This window comes from Pogoniulus pusillus, chromosome 17 (assembly GCF_015220805.1).
Source record: "Pogoniulus pusillus isolate bPogPus1 chromosome 17, bPogPus1.pri, whole genome shotgun sequence".
Classification (NCBI taxonomy): Eukaryota; Metazoa; Chordata; class Aves; order Piciformes; family Lybiidae; genus Pogoniulus; species Pogoniulus pusillus.
The window spans coordinates 301,200-324,951 of NC_087280.1; the positions used below are offsets into that span (position 1 = coordinate 301,200).

The 23,752-nt window shown below is 58.6% G+C and overlaps 2 protein-coding genes and 2 non-coding genes across 4 annotated transcripts in view; 2 read left to right on the forward strand and 2 right to left on the reverse strand.

Moving 5' to 3' along the window:
* The first annotated feature begins 6,886 nt into the window (after positions 1-6,886).
* TRNAH-GUG (transfer RNA histidin (anticodon GUG)) lies at positions 6,887-6,958 on the forward strand. Its single transcript has one exon. It is a non-coding gene; the product is annotated as a tRNA-His (tRNA).
* Positions 6,959-7,874: 916 nt separating this feature from the next.
* Positions 7,875-7,946, reverse strand: TRNAH-GUG (transfer RNA histidin (anticodon GUG)). Its single transcript has one exon. It is a non-coding gene; the product is annotated as a tRNA-His (tRNA).
* A 1,921-nt stretch (positions 7,947-9,867) lies between these two features.
* SLC28A2 (solute carrier family 28 member 2) lies at positions 9,868-19,129 on the forward strand. The gene is made up of 18 exons (XM_064158169.1): positions 9,868-9,894; positions 10,179-10,308; positions 10,380-10,477; positions 11,490-11,581; positions 12,314-12,503; positions 12,830-12,971; positions 13,655-13,768; positions 14,109-14,186; positions 14,523-14,603; positions 14,927-15,007; positions 15,118-15,243; positions 16,351-16,481; positions 16,718-16,886; positions 17,059-17,256; positions 17,696-17,777; positions 18,243-18,341; positions 18,800-18,911; positions 19,006-19,129. Exons 2-18 carry the CDS (start codon positions 10,234-10,236, stop codon positions 19,127-19,129), a joined length of 1,992 nt encoding a protein of 663 aa, XP_064014239.1. The 5' UTR covers positions 9,868-9,894; positions 10,179-10,233.
* A 715-nt stretch (positions 19,130-19,844) lies between these two features.
* ALPK3 (alpha kinase 3) overlaps positions 19,845-23,752 on the reverse strand; it is a 38,014-nt gene continuing 34,106 nt past the window's right edge. Inside the window, exons 8-13 of the mRNA XM_064157135.1 lie at positions 23,551-23,586; positions 23,173-23,450; positions 22,197-22,285; positions 21,857-22,074; positions 21,631-21,679; positions 19,845-21,483 (exon numbers count right to left, since the gene is read on the reverse strand). Coding sequence (XP_064013205.1) covers positions 21,162-21,483; positions 21,631-21,679; positions 21,857-22,074; positions 22,197-22,285; positions 23,173-23,450; positions 23,551-23,586 — 992 coding nt within the window. The 3' untranslated portion in view covers positions 19,845-21,161. The remainder of the gene's footprint in view (positions 21,484-21,630; positions 21,680-21,856; positions 22,075-22,196; positions 22,286-23,172; positions 23,451-23,550; positions 23,587-23,752) is intronic.

Sequence of the window (23,752 nt, forward strand, 5' to 3'; positions counted from 1 at the left end):
CTAGCCTGGCAATAAACCGATGCAAGCCAATGTCAGGGAGGTGACAGACGCCAGGGAGCCAGGCTCAGTCCCATGGCTGCAGCAATGGGTTCTGGAGCAGGAGCTCTGGCAGGCAGTGACAATGGCCCCTCAGTGGTCATCAGAGGTCAAAAATGCAAAACCTCTCTGTCAGAACTGATAGGACAGGTTAGGGAAAGGTAGGGATGACATCAGAGGGGACAATAATCCTCAGTCAAATTGGCCTGTGTGTGGTCCTGATCTCCTCATCCTGAGAGAACAGCAGAGCTGGAAAATGTACAGAGAAAGGGGACAGGAAACCAAAAGCTTCTGCATCTGGCATGTATGATGGAGCAGGGCTCTTTGCCATGGCAAAGAGACACCTGGGGTCACAGGGCAGAGGAGTCTGTGTGGCTACAGAAAGGTGGAGGGAGACTGGCAAAAGGGGGAGAAGCAGGAGGAGGTGTCTCAGTGCACAGCAGCCCTCCCTAGCACGGCCCACTGCAGACACTGCATGGAATAGGAGCATGTCCAACACACCTCTAAATACAGAGACTGGCACAAGGAACCTTGCAAATATGTAGGGGTGGGCCTCATGCCCAGGAGAAATGCCCCAAGAGTCCATCAAAGGGTGAACAGTGTGTGAGATGGGACAGCCAAGGTGCAGGACACTGCTCCCAGCTCTATCATGCAGGCAGCATTCTGCCATCTGGGAAGCCATTCCCAAGGCTGGAAGCATCTCCCTTGCAGCAGCTCCTCCTCTGCACACCTAGCACAGCCCCCACCACTTAGAGTGCTTAGAAGCCTGCAAGCTTCCAGATATCCCAGCTCCCATGGGGCTGGAAGGAGGTGGCATGGAGCAGCCATGCCCACCTATTCCAGCTCACTGCCAGGTGCCCAGGAGAAACGTAGGCATGGCATGGAATGGATGCTCTGCGCAGGATGTGTCCTGGGCTGTATCAAAAGCAGTCAGAGCAGCAGCACAGGAAGGGCATTCTGCCCCACTGATCTGCTCTGCTGCAGCACTGCCTTTAGCTCTTGGGTCCCCAGCACAAAAAGGACCTGGAGCAGCTGGAGAGGGTCCAGAGGAGGCCACAAAGATGATTAGAGAGCTGGAGAAGCTCTTATGTGGGGACAGGCTGGGAGAGTTGGGGCTGATCAGCCTGGAGAAGGCTTCAGGGAGACCTCAGAGCAGCCTTGCAGTAGCTGAAGGGGCTCCAGGAGAGCTGAGGAGTGACTTTTGGCAAGGGCTGGGAGAGGGGAGATTGAGAGTGGAGATGAGGAAGAAATTTGTGGCAGTGAGGGTAGGGAGACACTGCCACAGGTTGCCCAGGGAAGTTGTGGATGTCCCTGCCTGGAGGTGTTCAAGGCCAGGCTGGATGAGGCCTTGAGCAACCTGTGCTGGTGGGAGGTGTCCCTGCCCATGGCAGGGGAGTTAGGACTGGATGATATTTGAGGTCCCTTCCAGCCCCACCCATTCCATGAATTCTGAGTTCTGTGAACATTCAGAGGTGCTCTGCAGCCACATCTCCCCCCAGGCAGCCACGGTGAGTGGCAGATGTGGCAAGGGATGAAGACAAGTGATGAGCTGGGGGGAAAGCAAGGAGGAATATGGAGAACGTGCCTCGTGTCTGATGCTGCTCCTTGCGCACAGCACATCCTGGGGTATTTGTGCCTTAGCAGCTGCGCACAGCCACGGCCGCGGCAGGCAGGTGCCAGCTGTCGGGACAGCAGCGTGAGGCCGAGGTGCACATGTTGAGTAAATGGAGACTGTGCTTGCAGACACTTTTAGCAGATCCCCAGCCTTTCTGTCAGGAGACATTCCGAGCAGATGCTAACAGCCGGAGCCGTGCTGGCTGACCAACCGACGGACTGCAGCTTGCTGACAGACATCTGCCAGCCCAGAGCCGGAGGCGTCGGTCACTGCCGCAGCCACGCCGAGCGCCTCCGCTGCCTCTGCTGCCTCTGCTGACAGCCTCTGCGCATCCACGGCCCGGAGTGTCAGAACTGCTCCCCGCTGTGATCTGTTCTTTCATTAACACTTGATGAGGTGTGGAGAGCTGTGAGGAGCTTCATTTCCACAGCACTCTGGAAAGGGGCCAGCAGGAGAGCTGGGTGACAGCTAGCAGGAAAAAATGGCTCCAGGACTGAGACGCAGAGGGTGAGAAATGGCTTCTTGCAGCAGCGAACGCTGCAGCTGGGCTCAAGGGACATGGCCAAGCAGCCACTGTCTAAACGACCTGGTGGTACTAATTTTTTTTTCCTGTGGATTCGTTTTGCATGGGCTGAAGCCTTGGAGAGCTGACACTGCTCTCTGCCCATAGGGACAAACCGCAGGAGCTCACTGCAGCTGCCTTCAGCATTTCCCCAGCAAAACCAGCCTTGTGGCATGGAAAGCCCCAGACAGAGCCCAGCTCAGTGACAGCAGCTGCATCACCTCACACAGAACTCCTGGCCTCAGCAAGCCACACACTTTCACTTTACCCAGCCAGGCTGAGGCTTTCAGGGCTCCAACTACAGCACAGATTCAACCCCTTTGATCCAGTGGGAACACCAGGGAGGAATATCTCATCTGCAGGTTGTTATTTACCTCTACCAGGGTGCTTGACCCTGCAGTGTCCTGGTGGAGTCAGTTGCCTGAATTCCTCCCCTGAATGAACAAAGGGAGCAAGACCAGCTGGGAGAGCATAGCCCTGAACCGGATAACAAGTGGTAAAGTGGAATTGATTGGAGCCGCCTGCACTCATCGATCTGAGGCAGAGCAAACTAAGGAGCTGGAGCATTTGTAGCTCAATCAGATTAATCCAGCTGCAGTGGCCACACAGCTGAGTCCTTCTCCAGCCAGACTCTCACTAGCTTTTACTGGCTTAGGCACTGTTAACCACCCCCGGCACCCTGCCTTATATCTCTTAATAGGGCTGCCATCAACCTTCAGGAACTTGGGCACCATGGACAAGAGCAGAACAGAGCCATTTCCCTCACGCAAATTGCTTTTGCCACCAACCCAGTCCTGTGTCTCCCAAAGGGCTGGGAGGCAGAAAATGAATTGAAAGGGGAGCTAAGCCTGGAGCAGTGAGGGCTGCCTGGCAATACGTGGCTGCCCTTTTTTCTGCCCACTAAGTGTCATGAAGAGGGGTTAAAGGTGGCTGCCTGCAGGCCATAAATCCCTGCTGCAGAAGGCTCCTGGTTGGGGTGCAGGCAGAGGCAGAGCTAGGGCTGGCAGCTGGAATAAGGCAGGGCACATGCAAACATGTGGCAGTGTCTCTGCAGGACCCTGGGGGATGTTTCAGTCACATCCCATCTCCAGCTGGATGCTGGACCCAGGAGGAAAGGGCTCAAGAGGCTGCTCCATGCTTTGTGATCCCTCAAGGTTGTACAAGACAGCTCTGGTGAGTCCCTGGTCCATGCACTTTGGGGACTGTTTCCCTTGATGTCTGAATGTGAAGCCAGGTGAGATGATCCTGAGCCACAACCAAGCAGGCTGTTGCCTGCCCTGCCCAGTGCTGGCAGACTGGAAGATGTCCTTTGAGACTTGGGCTTTAGAAGAACCAGCACTTTGGCAGGCTCATCAAGCCTGCCAAGAGCATCACCGATGAACATTCACATCAAGAAATGCTTCATTCCTTCTCCTTCAGTTCTTGGTGCTCGTCTCATGAAGGGGCCAGGAGAAGGGACAATGGCTTTGATCTGGGAGAGGGGAGATTGAGAGTGGAGATGAGGAATAAATTCTTGAGAGTGAGAGTGAGGAGAGACTGGAACAAGTTGCCTAGGGAGGTTGTGGATGCCCTCTCCCTTGGAAGTGTTTAAGGCCAGGCTGGATGTGGCTTTAAACTTGTGGAAAATTGAAGATCATGGCAAAGCTGCCAGGGCAGGGGGCTTGGAATTAGATGATCTTCAAGGTCCTTCCAAGCCAACTCATTCTATGAGTGCCATGAGCAACCTGGGCTGGTGGGAGGTGTCCCTGCCCCTGACAGGGGGTTAGAACTGGATGATCTTCAAGGTCTCTTCCAACCCAACCCACTCTGTGAATCTATGAACTAGAAGAGGCTGAGGAGGTGGACAACAGAGACAGTACCATGTCAGGTTGCTTACAACTGTCTCCCATCATAGAGGTGCTGTCCTTCACCCCCAGATTAAACCTAAACTTTCATCTCCAGAATGATCCCAGCCCCAGGACACTTCCCTGGCCTGCCCCTGCTCCAGCATCCTGTGGTCATGGGAAGATGAGATCCTGGTCTGGGTGGTGTAACTCAGTGGCCCCATTCTGATTTCCATTGGGCTTCAAGCAGCAGAGAACTGGCAACCTGAGTTTATGCCCTCTAAATGCCCAGAGATGACAGTGCTGGTCTCATCAGCTTACAGTGATGTACTGTCCTGCCTCGCCTGGCAGTAGCCACACTCCTGGGGCTGCTTTAGGCATCCGAGACTAACAGAGGAAGTGGTGGGGATCACTCTGCCTCCCACCTGCCTCCCAGAGATGGGAAAAGGATGGCAGCAGCTACTCCCAGTGAGAGAACAGCTGAAGAGGCCAGGCAAGAGGCAGAGAAGCCAAGACAACTATGTGGTGATGAATGGCTCTTGTGCCTGTGCCACTGGAAGATTTATGCTTGTGCCACAGAGTGGCAATGTCTGTGCCCAGCAGTGCTCTCTGCCTGGCTGTGCTGGTGTTTCAGCACTGCAGGCACCTTTGCAATCGCCTTGAACACAACTCACAGGCATCAGAAGGCTTGTGGAGAGCCACCGGGGGACAGAGCAGTGTGGGAAGAGCAGAGAGGCCTGGCAGCAGCCACCATTCTGCCCAGGTGCTGTGCAGAGCCCAAAGGGATCAGTCACCCAGTAGACAGATGGTCCCCTAATGGCCCCACAAGCTCATCCATCCCTTTCCCTCCATGCTGTGTGAAGATGTTTTAGCAAGTCTGAAACACCTAGGCTGGAGCAGCAGCAGCAGCTTGTGGATAAACCCACGTAAGGTTGCTGGGGCCCTGACAACCTGGCCTGGCTCATTAGGAGTGGTCATACCCAAATCCCCTTGGTAAAGGCAGGGAGCTGGGATGGGGCCACCACCCCCAGTGATGGGTGTCAGCATCTTCATACCTCCTCTTCTGCACCCATGAAGCCCCTGCCAATTATCTTCATATGCACTCCCTGCTCACTTCTGTGTTTGGCCAACTCCTCCTTATCATTGCAGTGTTTATCTCATCCGGCCAGGCTCACAATTGAGGTCATCGTTGTTCTGCTGCCTTCCAGAAGCACCTGCTGAGCATCCAAAGCAGACTCCCTCTGCCTCCTCCCCACAGTGCCTGGCACAGACCCACACAAATAGAAGGACATACACAGCACCTCCCACCAGTGATGCTGCACCCACTTTAGGGTTCAGTGTAAGGACACAGATAGATGAGCAACAGCAGTCCTATGAGAGGGGTGGACTGGCATCCTTACAGGGTGGACAAGGAAGGAGAAGAGCAGCACTCGGGAAGGAGGGCAGCACTGAAAACCACAGGGACATCCACAGTCGTCTAGAGATGCCACTGGAGAGTCTCTCCTCCACCACCTCCGTGTCAGCCAGGTTGGAGGCTGTGGAGAGCATCTCCCATTGTGAAGGTTCCCACCACCACTGGAGCCCAGCACACACACACCTGTGCCCAGCACAAGTCAGCAGCAAAGAGGTTGAGGGAAGAAAGAGTTAGGCATAGACAAAGGGAGGGCACAAAAGGTCATTTTGTCATCATCCACCACTCTGAGCTTTTATGAGTTGGATATGAGCAAGATATGGAGCTCAGGGTGGCAGAAGCAATTACTCCACAGAGTAATCAAGGTGCACAGAGCCTTTCTCTGGCTTGTCCTGAGCCTCAGCTTTAGCACTCACCAGCTGCAGTTGATACACCAGGACAGAGCTGGTGCAGGGATATACCCTGGCCAGCACAAGTTGCAGGAGACCTCTGCCTCTTCCCACCCCTCCTCACATGCAAACAAAACAGGCAGAGCTGCACTCAGGTGATGCTGCGATGAGGTTTCTCTGAGCAGCTCAGAGGCATGAGTCATCTGGGCCACCAGAGTGCCTTGATGTGCCATAGCTGCTCCGAAAATATTCTACAAAGAAATGCTTTTGATGGCAGATGTCCTGAATTTCTTTGCATATCTGCTGGAATAAGGAGCCTTTGGCACACCAAGTACGGTGAAAATCATCATCAGCAAACAGTCATCAGCCAGCGGGGGGGCTCAGCAGGAAGATTACAGGAGCCCAGCACAGGCTGGTGCCTGCCCCCTCATCCTCCTCTCTGTGGGAACTACCCTGGTGCCGTTGATGCCATTGTAAAGAGAAACTGTTCCCTGAGACACAAACATGAGGGTGAGAGGTGGGATTACAGCTGGGGGCGTGGGGAGACAGTAAGATCTGGAGTGTGGAGAAGGGTGGCAGCAAGAGTTGAGTGGGGTCAGGGCTCAGGCAGGGACAGCATCAGGGTCACAGCCTGCAGCCAAGGCCAGAGAGAGGCGCTCAGGGTGCGGAGTGGGGTTAGAGAGCAGTAAAACCGCGGCCAGGGTGAGACACAGCTGGGGTGGATGCGGGGCTGGAGTAACGAAGGGCTGGAGGTGGGGTCGGAGGTGGGTTTCGGTCAGGCAGGGCAGGGTGCGGAATGAGGGGCGGCGAGAGACCCAAGAGTCAACGGCCTCTGGCTCGGGCCTACAGTGGGAAGCAGAGCTGAGAGTCCGATCGAGCCGAGCTGGACCCAGACGACTCCTCCACGCCGAGCCGAGCCCCTCGATGAGGAGGAGTCAGGAGACGCCTCTCGAGGCGGAGCGCGGCTGGCCTCAGTGCGCCCAGCCCCGCCCCGCTGGCCTCAGCTAACAGCCGCCGAGCCGCGCGTCTCGCCCGGAGCCCCGGTAGCGCGCCGTGATCGTATAGTGGTTAGTACTCTGCGTTGTGGCCGCAGCAACCTCGGTTCGAATCCGAGTCACGGCATCGCCCCGCGGTACCACGGCACACGGGCTCGCTTTTGCCCCAAACGACGCCCGGAGATTTTTTGACTCCCCCGGACACCTCCTCTCCTTCGCTTCGCCTCACAAAATGTTTTCACCTACCCCACAGCGGTTCGGACTATTCATTTTCCTGCCTCGCGGCGGGTCGGGGGACTCTGGGGCCCTCCCGGAACCCGCCCTGCTGCCCGGAGATGCTATGTGGGCAGCAACGGCGCGACGGGAAAGGGATCAGAACAATGTACAGTAAAATAAAATAAAACTAATATATGTTTTTTTAAAAAAGGTAAAATCATAGAAGAAACCAGTGCAGAACGATGAAAGGAAAAGAAGAAAATAGGGGGGAAAGAAAAAAAGAAAGGGAAAAAAAGCGGGGGGAAGGAAGAAAAGAAAGGAAAAAAGGGGGAGGGGGAAGAAAATGCTGTTGTTGTTAGTGTTATTCAGATGATGATGATGACGACGATGATGATGGTGATGATGATGAATAGAAGAACAGGGAAGGAAAACGGTGGTTCTCATGGCTCTTTCTTTTCCTTTTATTTTAATATAATCTCGTTTAACTATACTTTGTTATTTTATCTGTATTGTTGTTCATTCTTCCTTCCTTTTCCTTTTTCTTTTTCCTTTCACTTTTATCTTTGCTATTTTTTTTCTTTTCTCCTGCTCTTCTCTTTTCCCTTTATCGTTCTTTACTGGTTTGCGGGTTTTGTTGCTGTAGTTTGTTAAAACTATTTTACATATTTTATTTTACTTTATATTTTAAATTTTATTTTTGTTTTTAATAAAGGTGAAAACATTTTGTGAGGCGAAGCGAAGGAGAGGAGGTGTCCGGGGGAGTCAAAAAATCTCCGGGCGTCGTTTGGGGCAAAAGCGAGCCCGTGTGCCGTGGTACCGCGGGGCGATGCCGTGACTCGGATTCGAACCGAGGTTGCTGCGGCCACAACGCAGAGTACTAACCACTATACGATCACGGCGCGCTACCGGGGCTCCGGGCGAGACGCGCGGCTCGGCGGCTGTTAGCTGAGGCCAGCGGGGCGGGGCCTGTTGCTGCCCTTCTTTCGCTGGTACTGCGGCGGGGCAGTTCCGAGGGAATCTGGGGGGTGGCTCGACCCTGCACAAGCCACGATCCCGGTTCTACTGCCAGTAGCACCGGCGCTGGGGACAGGTGCTGAGCGCCCTTACCGGCACCAGGCTCAAATGCCAACGGCGCCAGCGCCGGCTCGGGCAAAGCCCGCGGCTGGAAGGTCCTGCCCGTGCGGGAGCAACACCAGGAGTATGCCATGCGGGCCATCCGAGCACTGCCAAGGCCCCGGCCGTCCCGCGGAGGTGATGTCTGAGCCATCGCTGATCCACTGACCTCCCTGGCATCCCCTCAGCCCTTTCGCCCTCCCTATGCCAAGCCCGAGCGTGGATGGCAGAGCCCGCACCGACCGGCGCCCGCCGCAGAGCCCGGCTACAAGCGCTCCCTTGGCTGCCACCCGCCCGTCCCGGGCCGCCCAGGGGCTGGCGCCGCAGCTCCGCACCGCCGCGGGCTCAGACTGTTCCCAGACCCTGACTGGGGCAGCCCTTCCTGGGGTGGGGTAGAGGTTGCATTTCTGCTTTCAGTGCCTTCCTCTGAGGCCTCTTTCGCTGGGGCATGAAACTGTCCTGGGCAAACTTCTTTTAGGCAGCATGGTGCCCGGCGTGGTGCCCCACTGGCCTCCCTGCATGCCCTCGTGGCCACCCGGATGTGAGCCCTGGGAGAGGCTGAGGTGCCCTGGCCCCGTGGTGCCCAGCCCAGCCCAGCTCTTTGGACCGAGCTGTTAATCGGTAACTGGGGCGTGGGGCCAGGAGCTCTGTGGTCAGCTGGGCTGGCAGGTGAGTGTGGGAGCCAGTGGGCACCAGGCTGGGGGGAAGATGTGGGGCACAGGGAGGGTGTGAGGCTGTTTGGGGTATGAGAGTGTGAGGCATGAGGACACAGTGGGTGTTAGGGCATGGGGTGTAAGGGCATGAGAGGTATGAGGACTTGGGGTGCAAGGACATAATGACATGGGGCACAAGGACACAGGGAGTGTGAAGGTGTGGGGCACAGGGACATGATGACATGGATCATGAGGATGTGGCGGGGGGGGGTGAAGGTATGGGGCACAGGGATGGGGGGACGTGCTGAGGACACCCACCTGCTGCCCCACTGATGACTGAGGGCCCAGCCCTGAAGGGGAAGGCAGTCACTGAGTCCTCACTGAAGCCAGATGAGCTGCGTGGAAAGGAGTGGCACTGGGGGTGGGCACAGAGGTGAGGTCAGGCCAGGGGTCCTGGAAGGCATTGCCCCTAGAAGAGATGGGGAGAACCAAGAGCCCTGGCAGGGTCCCAGAGCCCTGAGAGGTTCTGGAGGGGTCTCTGAGTACCAGGGGTGCTGTAGAGGTCCAGAAGAGCCCCAGGGGAATGTCTCTGAAATGGGAGTGAGCCTGGGGAGGGGAGGTCCTGAACCCTGCCAGAGTCCTGAGGAGGGGCTCCATGAGCCCTGTGGGACACCAGGCATGCTGGAGGCCCTGGAGGAGGTCTGGGGTCCTAGGTCAGCTGCAAAGGAGTCATGAGCCCAGGGGACACACTTAGGGACAGCAGGCTTCAGTGGTCCCCCTTGGTGGCTCTGCTGGCCTGCGGAGCCCACTGCCAGGAGGCCCCGTGTCAGGGTGGTCCTCTTCAGAGCTCCTTCCCAACACTTGTTTCTCTTGGGGCTGGGTGGCTCCCTCAGCAGACATCAATTGTCACACTGGGAAGCAGTTCATGCCCTGCTGTCTCCACCTCCTCTGTGCAGACCTCTGCGACTCTCCTCTGAAACCAGGACAACTCCTTACTCCCTCTGGCCTCACAGAGAAGAGCTCCTACAGTCAATCACTGCCTCCTCTGCGACCTCCCTGCTCTTCCCTCATCCTTCTCCAGGTAGTGGAGCCAGAGGAGTGTCCAGATGAGACGCTCCAAGTGTTTCTGCATGGCACTGGTTCTGGTTTGGCTGGACAAGTTCCCTCAGCATAAGCCTCCATAGGGACCAGTTTTCCCAGAGCCACAGGAGAGCAGCCCATGGCCCAGGGGCCCTGTGGGATGGTCTCTTGCTGTGCTGGTCAGGAGCTGCTCCAAAGCCCTGCTGCACAGGAGGGCTTGTGGAGACCCAAACCTGGGCTTGGGCCTTTGTCCTTCCCAGACGTGGGCCTCCTTCGTCTCCTCAGCTGCTGTTGGTCTGCCCCAGTGCTGTTTCTCTAGCGCACCAAAACTGTGGCACTGATGGAGATGGAAGCAAACCAGATAACCTTGGAGAGCTTGGAGAAGGGCACAGAGAACCCAGCTTTCAGCCCCACGGTAAGCCAGCCCTTCCCCTCCTCGCCGCTGTCACGGCTGCTCAGCATGCTCCACCTAAGGATCTTTTTCAGGGGGAGGAGAGGCTTGGTGAGGAAGACCACGGTCGGTGTGGTGAGAGCAAGGAGAGGGGCACAGAAGAGGAAGGGCAAGGGCAGCTCTCCTGCTGCAGGTAGGATACGCCCTAGGGGTGCCGGTGCAGGGGATGTGCAGTGGTCAAAGCAGGGCTGCAAGCCTTGGGCCAGCCATTCTCCCAAAGCCAAACCTGATCTGGCAGCAGAGTTGGCTCTTACTGACTGCACAGGGGGGACAGTGCCTGATGGCTCTGTGTGGCCTTGCAGAGTGGCAGCAGCAGGTCTCTGTCCCTGTAGTAGCCACTCAGAGTAAGCCTCCAGCTCAGGCATGGGGGTATGTGGTGGGGTCTGCCCCAGCACAATGGACCAGCTTCTGGGAGTGGGCAGCGCTACCGCACAACCAGACCACCCAACTGCTGCCATAGGTGCCCACATGACCTGTATTAGGAGCAGTGTGGGCAGCAGGACAAAGAAGGTTCTTCTGCCCCTGTACTCAGCACTGCTTAGGCCACCACTTGAGTGCTGTGTCCAGTTCTGGGCTCCTCCATTGCAGAGAGATGTTGAGGTGCTGGAAGGTGTTTGGAGAAGGGCAGCAAGGCTGGGGAGGGGCCTGGAGCACAGCCCTGTGAGGAGAGGCTGAGGGAGCTGGGGGAGTGCAGCCTGCAGCAGAGGAGGCTCAGGGCAGAGCTCACTGCTGCCTGCAGCTGCCTGCAGGGAGGCTGTAGCCAGGTGGGGTTGGGCTCTTCTGCCAGGCAGCCAGCAACAGAACAAGGGGATACAGTCTCAATTTGTGCCAGGGGAGGTCTAGGCTGGATGTTAGGAGGAAGTCGTTGGCAGAGAGAGCAATTGGCATTGGAATGGGCTGCCCAGGGAGGTGGTGGAGTGGCCGTGGCTGGAGGTGTTGAAGCCAAGCCTGGCTGGGGCACTTAGTGCCATAGTCTGGTTGATTGGCCAGGGCTGGGTGCTAGGTTGGGCTGGGTGAGCTTAGAGCTCTCTTCCAACCTGCTTGATTCTATTGTATGATTCTATCATCTGTTGAGTTGGGCTGGGCTGATCTTTGGCCCCCATCTCTTGCTCCTCTCACATCTCTGATGTGTGCCTCTTACCCAGGAGGGCTCTGCAGCCAGTGGCCAAGGCCAAGCGCTTCTGCAAGGCTCATACCAAGATGCTGAGAAGAATCATGCTGGGACTCCTTGGAGTGGGTAAGGAATTTCTGAAAACCTATCTTCACATCCCTTTGGCTGACCGTGTCCCCAGCCTCCAAGCACTGGGCATGGCCACCCACCTGGAGGCTTCCTCCACTCAAACCAGCCCCACTGCCTGCCCCTTCTTACACCACCACTGCTCTCTGTAAGGGCTGCCTGCACTTTGTTGTCCTCCTCTCCTTCTCCATCTACCCAAAGGGTTTGCTGTGCCTCTTCCACCTGCTCCATGTACCCCCAGGCAGCTGAAGTGCTGTCACCAATGAGCCTGGCTGCTGGGGTGGTGCTGAGTCCGCTTCACATGCAGATGGGAGCCTCAAGGGTGCCCAGAGAAGGACATTTGAAGGAAATAAAACCTCATTGTTGGCCCAAATAAGTTATGAATCTGTGATCATAGATTCACACACTGCACTGGGCTCCAAGGGCATCTCACCCAGCCCCTGCATCCAGCAAGGACGCCTCCAGCTGCAGCAGGCTGCACAGGGATGCATCCAGGCTGATCCTCAGTGTCTCCAGTGATGGAGCCTCCAGCACAGCCCTGGGCAGCCTGTGCCAGTGTCTGCCCACCCTCACGCTGCACAGCTTCCTCCTCATACCCAACCTAACTCTGCCCTGCTCCGGTTCCAAACCACTGCCCTCAGCCTGTCCCCACAGGCCCTTCTGAGAAGTCCCTCCCCAGCTCTCCTGCAGATACAGCCCTGGTGTTTCTGACCCACCATGTGCCTCCTCCAGGCTACCTGTGCTACTTTATTGCTGCCTGTTGGCTCAACTTCCAGCGAGCCCTTCCCTTGGTCATCATGACTGCTGTGGTTGCCTTCTTCAGCTTCTGGAGCCTCTTCAAGAAGTTCTGTGGGGCAAAAGTATTGCTGCTGCTCAGGCCTGTTTGGAAATGCTGCCAGAAGTGCTGGCCCTGGCTGAGATGGTGAGTCAGGAAAAGGCAGGGCTGGGGCCCTCTCAGCACCTGGTGCCACCTGCCTATGTGGCCATAGATACCGAAGTGGGCACTGCCCTCGTGCCACTCAGGCACCTCATGAATAATGAGGCAGGGACCAGCCTGGGGACCACGTCAAAGTTACAGGAGAGACATTGTGTTGGCTACTCACAGCCCTCACTCGTGTCCGAGCCTCAGATTTGTTCATCTGCATGGATCTCCTGGTGCTATCTCCCACACCATCAGTTCCTGCCCTTCGTGGGCTCCCCTCCCCATGGGTTCATCCTGTCTGTGACAGTCTGGGATTTCCTTTGCAGGCTCCTGTGGGCAGCTCTCCTGGGGGGTCTGATCGCGTGGCTGGTGTTGGACACCTCCAAACACCCAGAGCAGCTCATCTCATTGGCTGGCTTCTGCTTCCTGGTGCTGTTCCTCTTCGCCTGCTCCAAGCACCACGGTGCAGTAGGTGTTTCAGATGCCCCCCTCACAGGAGTTGCTTCTGCCCCGCTGCCATCCCCTGATGGCCCTTTACTGGAGCTCCCTGGAAGAAGCAGAACCTAGCAGGGCTCCTGGGCAGAGCTGGTCACATCGTGGGGAGATGAACTGGTTGGGTGTATGAAGCCTCAAAGCCACCTCAATGCTCTCCTTCTTGCTGTTCAACCCAGGGCTCCCCAATGGTGCTTCCACCTTGGTTTCTACCATGTCCCTCACAGTGAGTCAGATCCAGGGACCCAGCACCATGCCTGAGCTTCAGGTGCCTATTGGTGCAGGGCGGGCCTGATCCACCCAAAGAGTGCCCTGGATGAGTTAGGCAGAAGCGATTGAAGTGCCCAGGTCGTTGCAGTGCTTTGGTTAACCCCTGCAGCCGCACGCCAAGGGCTGAACAGGCAGCTCTGATCTCCTGGGCTTCAGCAGCAGGAGGTCTCTGGGAAAACCTGACAGGCTCAGCTCCCAGGTCCCACCAGCTCCTCTATCACCAAGCTACATTTGTGGGCTCCTGCGACACTTCCCGTGCTGGTATCTGGTCGCCTTCACCCAGGGCACAGTGACTGCCATCTGCAGCTGTGGAAGGGGAGGAAATCAGGGAGGGAAGGTCCTGTAGGCTTTCCTCATGTCTCAGTCCCTGTTCTGCTCTTGGTCCTCAGGTGTCCTGGAGAGCTGTTTTTTGGGGTCTTGGCTTGGAGTTCTTGTTTGGAATCTTTGTCCTCCGAACAGCCCCTGGCACCCAAGCTTTTCAGTGGCTGGGTGACCAAATCCAGGTACTGCATCTGCCCACCCCATCCATGCTTGCAGCCTCCATTCCTCCCCCTCACCGCGGGATCAGCCCGAATTGCTGAGGGTGGCATGGGACAGAGAAGCTGCTGGGGCTGGGCACTCAGACACTGTTGTTTGGGTCTGGAGAAAAGCCACCAGCTCCTTCCTGTCTTTCTGCAGAGACCTTTCAGTGTGGTCTCCCATGGCTCAGAGACAGCTAACTGGTGTCCCCATCTTAGGTTTCAGAGCCATCGTCTGGGGGCACAGCCCCTGCTAAGCAGCACTGAGGGCTGGGCAAGAGCTAATGGAGCTCTCTATCCTACCATGTACATCCTCCCTTTGCAGTACTTCCTGGGCTACACCACAGCTGGCTCCAGCTTTGTCTTCGGGAACTCGCTCATTGAAGAGGTCTTCGCCTTCCAGGTCAGCCTGGGGCGTGGAGCATGGGGGCAGGGCCTGGCCCCTCCTGGGCTGGCTGCCTTGCTGGGTCCTTGCAGAGCATGGAGCTGATAGCCACAGCTCCACCAGCCCCAGGCTGGGGCTCCTACAGCTTATGCCCACCCTCAGACCTCCTGAGTGCCATGGAGGATTTGCACCCGTTCCTGTCCCTCCTGCCAGCCTGGCCCGGTGCTGTGGCACCCCAACGGCATGGGCTGGCTGTGCAGTACTGCACCAGGCTCAGAGAAGCCTGGGCCCCAGGTGGACTCAGATGTGTTGCTCATCCCTGCTTTAGCTGTGTGCTCTGGTGCCTGCTTGCAGACTCTGCCCATCGTTGTCTTCTTCAGCTGCGTGATGTCCATCCTCTACTACCTGGGTGTCATGCAGTGGATCATTGTCAAGGTGAGGGGTCTCACGTCTGGCTCAGGGGGAGCTGGAGTGGGGAAGAAGCTGTTGGCTCTCTGGCTGTGGCCATCAGCTGAGGGATGTTCCAGCAAGAGGCAGGGTACTGGTTTGGGGTGGTTGGTCCTGCATCAAGGCACAGACCCCCACCCCCCCGCTGCATGTGCTGAGAAAGTCTAACCCTGGGGTGCATGCTGCCTGCTCTGAGGGCATTCCTGAGATCACCTCTGTGCAGCTTCAGGGTCAGAGAGTGCCATGCTGCATGGGCTGGGTGGCAAGGTGCCCGAGGTCCTGGTGACCATAGTGGCCCTGACTTTCCCCAGATCTCCTGGCTGCTTCAAGTTTCCATGGGCACCACTTCCACTGAGACCCTCAGCGTGGCAGGGAACATTTTTGTGGGTCAGGTACCGTGCAGCTCCCCAGCCCTCGCAGCTGAGCCTGGCCCGCAGGAGGAGTCCCCTCCGTGCCCGGGAGGCCGTGCCCAGCTGGAGCCAGCAGGGTGTGTGCCCGGCAGACGGAGGCGCCGCTGCTGGTGAAGCCGTACCTGGCGGACATGACTCGCTCGGAGCTCCACGCGGTGATGGTCGGCGGCTTCTCCACCATCGCGGGCAGCGTCATGGGCGCCTACATATCCTTCGGGGTGAGTCTGCCACCTGCTCCCTGCTGCCCGGCCCGGGCCTGCGGGACCCGCCCTCCGCTGGCAGCGAAGACTCCCACGCTGCCCTTCCATAAACGGGATGAAAGCAGGGCTCCTCCATGCCCAGCCTTGCCCAGAGCCCTGCCAGGGCCGAGGCACAGATGTGGCACGCTGGCTGCCTGTCCTCGCATGGGGAGCAGTGCCAGGCTGGCTGCAGCTCTGGATAACTTAGCCTGGGGGGACCCTCTGGGGAGCTCTGATCCCCCCTCCTGCCCAAACAAGCAGATGGCAGAGCCCAAGGGGATGCTTAGGGACTTGTCCCAGTTGTTGGTGAACATCTTCATGGATGGAGATCTCCCCACACCTCTCTGCTCCACCCCGCAGCTGCCTCGGTCACAGGGAAGAATTTTTTTTCCATATATCCAACTGGAACTCCTCCACTAAGCCTGCTCTGCCTTTGGGCACTATCCTGCTGCCAGAGCTTGTTAAAGCAGCTGCAGCCCCCTCTTCTCCCACCTGCACAAAGCCTGCTCCTCCAGCACTGCCTCAGTGCTCCTGTGCCCCAAGATGCTGGGGATGCCCTCTCTAGTTCCTCATCAACTCAGCCCTGGGCAGGGTGTCCAGATGAGGCCTCATGAGTGTTCTGTAATGGGGATGAAACCTTCCCCTTGACCTGCTGGCTGAGCTCCTGCAATTTAAACATTAATTAGCCTCCTTAAATGAGGAGCCAAGGGTGAAAGGTCACAGAAATGAGATCTTGCAGGGGAGGGGTGAGGCTGGGGGCTTGGTTCTTCATCACTAGGTAGAAGTTCAGGATGTTGCACAACCTATTGCTCTGATACTGATAAAAAGGGACAAGGATCCTCAGGATGAGGTCAAACAGCAGGGCAGATCAGCATCTCTGAGGCTGCCAGTGCTGCAACTCCTGCCAGGGCCACACCTGCATGCCAGGGCCAGCTGAGATGGGAAAAGCAGAGACATTCTCCCCGCTCCGAGTAAATAGGGAGCCCTGAACTGCTCTGGTGCCAGCCATGTGGGGGGATGCCTTGAGGTGGGATGCCGTGGGGCACAGCTTGGCAGGGAGATGCCTAAGCCCAGGGCATGCTGCAGATAGATGCGGCGTCGCTGATCGCAGCTTCAGTGATGGCTGCGCCCTGCGCCCTCGCCATGGCCAAACTCACCTACCCAGAGGTGGAAGAGTCCAAGTTCAAGGGCAAGGAAAGCATCCAGTTCTCCAGTGGGTAAGTCTGCAGAGAGGGTAGGGAAAGCATTCAGCTCTCTGCTGGGTGAGCCTGAGTAGAGGGATGGCAGCATGGGGCTGCCCGCATCCTGCCCAAAAGCAGAAGCTGTGGGGGAAAACTGGGGGCACAAGTGGACACTGGAAGTGGCCTGAGACTGGGAGAGCCTTTGGTGTGCAGACACCAATAGAGCAAGAGCTGTGAGGCCACAGGAGCCCACCAGGGTCTTGCCCCCACAGGGAAGCGCAGAACGTTCTGGAAGCTGCCAGCAATGGGGCTGCTGCCTCGGTGGGGCTGGTGGCCAACATTGCAGCCAACCTCATCGCCTTCCTGGCAGTGCTGGAGTTCATCAATGCTGCCCTGCGCTGGCTTGGGGGGATGGTGGACATCCAGGGGCTTTCCTTCCAGGTAACCCCAAGGGCAGCTCTATGAACTGCCCCCACCCACTCCCACCCTTCTCCATCATCTCAGCAGGCTGCAGAGACCCTTGTTGGGTTCTTGGCAAATGCTGGCAGTGGGTGCTCAGGCCAGGGGCTGTGGGTCAGCTCTGAGCTGCTCCCTGCTGGGATGCTTTTCCCAGGTGATCTGCTCCTACGTCCTCATGCCAGTGGCCTTTCTGATGGGGGCAGACTGGGCAGACTCCCCGCTGGTGGCCGAGCTCCTGGGGATCAAGATCTTCTTGAATGAATTTGTGGCATACCAGCAGCTGGCACAGTACAAGAAGAAGCGGCTGGCAGGGCTGCCCGAGTGGGATGGTGACCACAAGCAGTGGATATCTGTGAGGGGCACTGTGACTCTGCTGGGCACGGGGCAGAGCTGGCATCACCTGAGTGAGGCAGGGGCCATGGCCAAGCAGACGGGTGGTGGGCAGGCAGGCGCGTAGTGGTGCTGAGTGGGGAACACCTTTGGCCACAATTTGGCTGTTCACCACCTGCTGCTGGAGGACATCGTGAATGCCCCTTCCTGTGCGTGCTGCTCCCTGCAAGGACAGCTCATGGTACCACAGGGCTGCCTGTCTCCCAGGCCCAGCCTTGCTCAGGGGCAGGCTGCCTGCCACCTGTGGCCTAAAGGCAGCTGAAAGAGAGAGGCCTGCGGTGGGGACCTCATCTCAGTCGTGTCTGGCTGGGCTGGGAGCTACTGCATGGTGTCCAGCTCCAGGTGCTCTGGGCCAGCAGCTGGCTGGCAGTGACCATCCTGTGCCACTGTGCCCCTTTCAGGAGCGAGCCGAGAGCATTGCCACCTTCGCACTCTGTGGCTTCGCCAACCTCAGCTCCATTGGCATAGTGCTGGGATGCCTGGGTGAGTGTCCCCCATGGCCTGGGTGCCTGGGCACCATTCCGGGGGTATCCTGAGCACAGGGAGCAGAGGCTCAGCAGGGGCAGGAGTTTGCTGCCTTCATTCCTCCAAGTCTGATCTCCACCACCAAACAGATACGGAACTGGTTCTGCATGAGGTGATGGGCATGAGTCTGCACTGCACCCATGGGCAGGAACACATGCATGCCCCACAAACCCAGGTGCCATCCAGCCATGGGCCAAAAAGCAGAGACGCCAGTGCTGAGCGCACTGAGGGCTCTGGTTGATCACCTATGGGTGCTGGGTGGGCATGGCACAGGACAGGCAGATAATGGGCTGCGATCACCATGTCCCTAAGGCTGGGGTGGGCAGGACATCGTGTGGCAGAGCCAGCTGGGTGCCTGGGACATGTGCCAGGCTGGGGAAGCAGCACAGCAAGGATCTGACCACTGGCATCCCTTGCCTGCAGCCTCCCTGGTTCCCCAGCGCAGAGGTGTCATCGCCTCCCTCGTGCTGCGTGCCCTCCTCGCTGGCATCTGCGTCTCCATGCTCAACGCCTGCCTGGCAGGTAGGTCCCTGCCCACCACCAGTGGGGCCAGAAGGACCTGGGGAGGGACAGGCAAAAGGCTGAAGCCTCCTTCAAATGCAGGTGCAGGGCTGGGGACAGCTGGGCCTGTCCTCCCCGTGGCTCTGCCATGGCTGCAAACCCTCCACTCTCCCTTTGTGGCTTTGCCACGAGCTGCCCAGGCCCAAAACCCTGCCTGGGCTCCTCATCCTCACTTGGGGACACGTCAAGGGCAGCTTTTGCAGCACTGCAAGGAGCTCCCTGGGGGCACTGCTGCAGCTGTTTTCGGGGTGACTGCATGGGACCTGCAAGCACAGTGCCAGGTCCAGGACCTGCACTCAAGCACAGCTGAGTGGCACAGATGTAGTAGCAGGCTTCGGGCTCAGGACTTGGAAGCAAGCCCAGAGGATGGGATTTGCATGCATGGTCCTCAAGAGCCCCAACCAGACTTTGTCCCCAAGGTCTCCTTCATGTACCAACGGAAGCAATTGACTGTGCAACCTTCTTCAGCACTGTCAACTTCAGCTCCCCCAGCTACCCCCTGTACACCTGCTGCAAGGAGCTCTTCACCAGGTGGGTGTGAGGGGCCCTAGAGCCATACGGAGCTGCCAGGGGACCCAGGTGATGGGCAGCAGCTTGTCCTGACCATGCTTCTGTCTCCTGCCAGCTCAGTACTGGAAAATGGGACACTGTCCTTCACGGGCCCCTGGGCTGCCCTGGCACAGGGTGTGCTGTACCTGACGCAGTGCTGTGGGCACTACAACCACACCTCCTGCGTGGGGACAGCCTAGAAACATGCCAGAAACTGCCCACTGCAGAGGCAAGGGCCTAGGAGCACCAAGGCCAGGGGGAGACAAGCAGCCCTGGCGCAGCTGTGCTTGATCTCCGCAGCAGGAGTGACAGCAGCAGGCACCCTGCTGCCAGCACTCTCAGGTGCTGGCCCCAGGCACACTTGGGAACTGCTCCCAAATAAAGCCTGTAACTCCCCAGATGTTGCTCTTGCCTACCTTCAGGAGTGGAGGCCAAGATGAAGGTGCCAGGCTCTTTGCAGTGGTACCCAGTGACTGGACAAGCACCAAGGGGTACAAGCTGGAGGCCAGGAGCATTCACCTCAGCACCAGAGAAACTTCTTTGGTGTGAGAGTGCTGGAGGCCTGGGGCAGGCTGCCCAGAGAGGCTGTGGAGTCTCCTGCTCTGGAGGCTTTCAAACCCACCTGGATGTGTTCCTGGGTGGCCCTGCCCTGGCAGGCGTTGGCCTCAGTGATCGCCAGGGCTCCCTTCCACCCCCTGCCATTCTGTGCCACTGGCTGTGCAGGCCACAGCCTGTGTTGCTTTCCTCAGGACAGCCTGGCCCAGCCTCCACTGGGTGCCAGCTTTCAGGTGGGAGCCCAGCCACCCCCTTGTCTGCAGGCTGGGGTGGCAGCCACCACTCACAGATGTTGCCATGCCCACAACACACAGCCCTTGGTGCTGCCACACTCAGTGCCCAATGCCTGCAGGCAGCACACTCCGGGCAGCAGGCCAGGCCTTGCTTTATTGCACTCCAGCAGCCACCTTCTGTACAGCCTTGTCACAATGAGCCTTCTGTCACCACCATGCAGGGTGGCACTACTGGTGCCCAGCACCCTCCTCCAAATCTTTCTTTGCAAGCCTCACTGCCCACTGCCCTGCTCCACTGGCTGCTGAGCAGCTGAGTTGATTGGCACCTGAGAGGCTTTGATGCAACGCAGGTGGCTTTCCTTAGCCATGTGAGCACCACTGCCTGCCCATCACTGCCTAACTGCCAGCTGCCACTGGGCTAGGCAATGTACCAAGCAGGGGCGATGCTAAGCAAGCATGACCAGGTCACGTTGTGGGGCTGGGCAGTGCCTACAGGTTCTGCATGTGGCAAGTGGGCAAGGAGAGTGAAGTCCTGTGGGCTGGACACCCACATGTGCCACAGGAATGCCTGGCATGGAGGAGATGTCATGCTTTTGCCTGCTCCTGGGTGCTCCATATGAGGTAGAGCATCCTTCCTGTGAGGCTAGCTGGCACCCACAACCCTCGACATCCACCCAGAACAGGGCTGGGAGGCTTATCTTGGGTGGCAGGGGAGAGTGGGAGGGCAGGGGGCAAACCCCCACCTTTGTTCAGCTGCCGGTGCCAATGCCAGTGCCCTGGTACAGGCCAGAGCCTCACACAACAGCAGCAGCCCTGCAGCTCACCATGAGGCTCTTTTGCAGCATGTAGCTCAGGGTGTGCCAGGCCAAAGAGGCCACTTGGGCACCACTGGGACTCCCAGCTGTGGCATGGAACACGAGCAGGGCTTGGCACAGTCACTTTACGGTAGGACACAAAGAGGGACAGGAGGTACTGGGAGTCAGGAGGGCACTGCATTATCCCAGTTTGCTGGAGGGCAGCCAGGCAGGGGGACACAGCACCTGCAGAGCCAAGGAAGCAGGTTGCTGGCACTGCCTTAAGGCAGGCAAACAGAGAGAGCTGGGAGAAGGACCTGAACCTGAGTGTGCAGGGACACAGCCCCATGGGCACCACTGCTGCAGCACTGATGGGCAGTGGGAAGGTCCCCACACTGCCCACAGCTGGCAGTCCGTGTGGCCCTGTCAGGCAGTGGGCAGGGGCCCAAGCTGCCCACAGCTGGCAGCTGCCATGGCCCTGGCTGAGGCACTGACACTCGCACACACCACACACTGGGCACACTGCAGGCCAGGAGAGGAGCAGCAGCAGCAGCCACTGCTGGGGTGCCCCTGCCCAGCCAAGCTGCAGACTGCCTCCAGGCTGCTCAGGCTGGGGTCAGAGTGGGGGGTCCCAGCTGCAGCTGCTCTGGCTACTGTGGGGCGCCAGCCCTGCCCCGCTCTCCAGTCCCCAGTTTGGAGCCTGCTGCAGCCTCCCTGGTTTCCGCGGCTTTCCGAGTGGCCTTGGGGCTCACTGCAGCCTTGCGCATGGCATGGGGGCTTGCCGGTCCCTTCTTCTGGAGCTGGGGGCTTGACTGGGCAGACTTCCTGCTCATGGAGGGGCTCCGGGAGCCCTTGGGCTTGGCTGGCTCCAGCATCTTCAGGCCCAGGATGCTGCAGTAGTGGTTACAGCGGTGAGCGGTCACGAACTGCTCCAGCAGCGAGGGGAAGCAGCTTTCCTTCAGCCCCTGGTACCTGCAGCACAGATGGCACAGGTGTGCCACCAGGGCAAGGGGCTGAGGATGTTGCCCAGCTGTGCTCACCACCACAGCCCTTTACCACCTGAGTACTGCAGCTGGTGGCAGCCAAGACCACACCTGCCAGCAGCTCAGTGCCACTCACCCTTTCAGGTTAGTGGCGATCCGCACGTTGGTCACCTTCCAGCCCACTCCTGCAAGGAAAGGGAGGCCAACCAGGCCCTGCTCAAAGGACAGACACTGGCACCAAGGGAACTGGGCTCTGGCACTTGGGGAAGGGGGCAGGATAGCAAGGCTGGGAGCTTTCCTCCTCCTTTCCCAGCCCAGGGGTGGCAGGAGGTCAGGGGAAACTGGCTGGGTGATGCATTTACCTTCCATGTCAGTCACAAGGATGTTTCCATTTGTCCACTGGTAGACCCAGTGCTGAAAGGTGCAGCATTTGAGCACGATCTCAGAGGTGCCTCGTGCCACCAAGCTACCATCTTTCTCGGTGGCACAGTACTGCTGGCAGGGCATGCCCAAGTCCTCCTCCATGGTGGCATAGGGGATGTTATTGGCTGGACGGTAGATAAGGTACAAGGGAAGGATCCTGCGGGGGGGGCACAGTGAGGGGGGGTCATCCCAGCTGCTGAGCTCTGCCCTTTGGGATGTGCCCAGCAGCCCCAGGTTGCCCTGGGACGCTGTGCTGGGCTGCCACACCATGGTACTCACTCAGGCACCGCTCCAAAGCCGGGGGCAGCTCGAGCCTCAGCAGCGAAGATCTTGCAGTACTCACGGCTGGAGTTCTGCACTTTGCATTCCTGAGGGAGCAAACAGAGCACTCAGAGACCTGCCCCAGCCTCTTCCAGCGCTGCCACAAGGAGTGGCATTCCCTGGGACCACTGCCAGTTAATCCATGTCCTGGTGGTCAAAGGACAAGTGGCAGGAATGCTTCCAGGAGCTCTGAAAGAGTTGAAGCCAGGAACAGCAAAGGGCATTGGCAGCCTCCTGGAATGCAAATCAGCCCCTCTGGAGCACTCCCTCCCAAAGGGAAAGGAAATTGGATCCTTGGGGGCACCAAGTGTGGGCAGCAGGGCTGGGGAGGTTCTGCTGCCCCTCTGCTCTGCCCTGCTGAGGCCACCCCTGCAGTGCTGTGTCCAGGGCTGGGCTGCCCAGTTCCAGTGGCAGGGACCTGCTGGAGAGAGGCCAGCAGAGGCTGTGAGGATGCTGAAGGGCCTGGGGCAGCTCTGCTGTGAGGAAAGGCTGAGAGCCCTGGGGCTGGGTAGTGTGGAGAGGAGAAGGCTGAGAGGGACCTGAGCAGTGGCTGTAAATATCTGAGGGCTGGGGGTCAGGAGGAAGGTGCCAGGCTCTGTGTGCTGGTGCCCAGTGACAGCACAAGGAGCAATGAGTGCAAGCTGGAGCCCAGGAGGTTCCACCTGAACAGGAGGAACAACCTGCTTGGTGTGAGGGTGCTGGAGGCCTGGAGCAGGCTGCCCAGAGAGGTTGTGGAGTCTCCTGCTCTGGAGGGACTCCAGCTCCGCTGGATGTGTTGCTGTGTGCCCTGCCCTGGATACCCCTGCCCCGGCGGAGGTTGGACTGGATGATCTCTGGAGATCCCTTCCAACCCCTGCCACTCTGTGATTCTATCAAGTGATGCAGGCAGGGAGCTGCAGACTGTGGCCCAGTGCGCTGATGGGGAGGCTGTCACCTGGATGGTGATGTCGTAGTTCTTCTCCACGAGGCTGTTGTCGTTCTTGGTCCCGAAGGCGATGAAGTTGTGCACCTTGATGACGCAGGTGCGGCCGGACTCGAAGAGCGGCTCCAGGCCATAGATGGCCCTGGCGCGGCAGCCCTTCCGCAGTGGCCCGGCACGCAGCGCGCAGTCCTGGCTCTCCACACGCCCGAACAGCTTGTCCCCCCAGCAGCCCGCCTCAGCCAGCCCCTTGGCGAACACCATGGGCGTCAGCTCGATCTCCTCTCCAACTGCTGGGGGCAAGAGCCAGCGAGGGAGGGCAGCCCGAGGGCCTCCTGCCGCCGCCGCGCAGCCCGCAACAGTGCTGGCGGCTCCCCAGCCCCTGGCCCTTACCTTCCATCTCCTCCCGTGGCACCAGTCCCGACAGCACTGCGAGGGACAGAGCGCAGAGGTGTCAGGAGCCTGCCTCTGCCCGCCCATGGCAGGGGCACCTGAACAGGCAGCGCCCGGCAGGCAGGGGCAGGTGCACCTCGCTGTTTTGCGGTACATGCGGGGCTGCCCCTCTGCAGCCTGGCACCAAACCCTCTCCACGGGC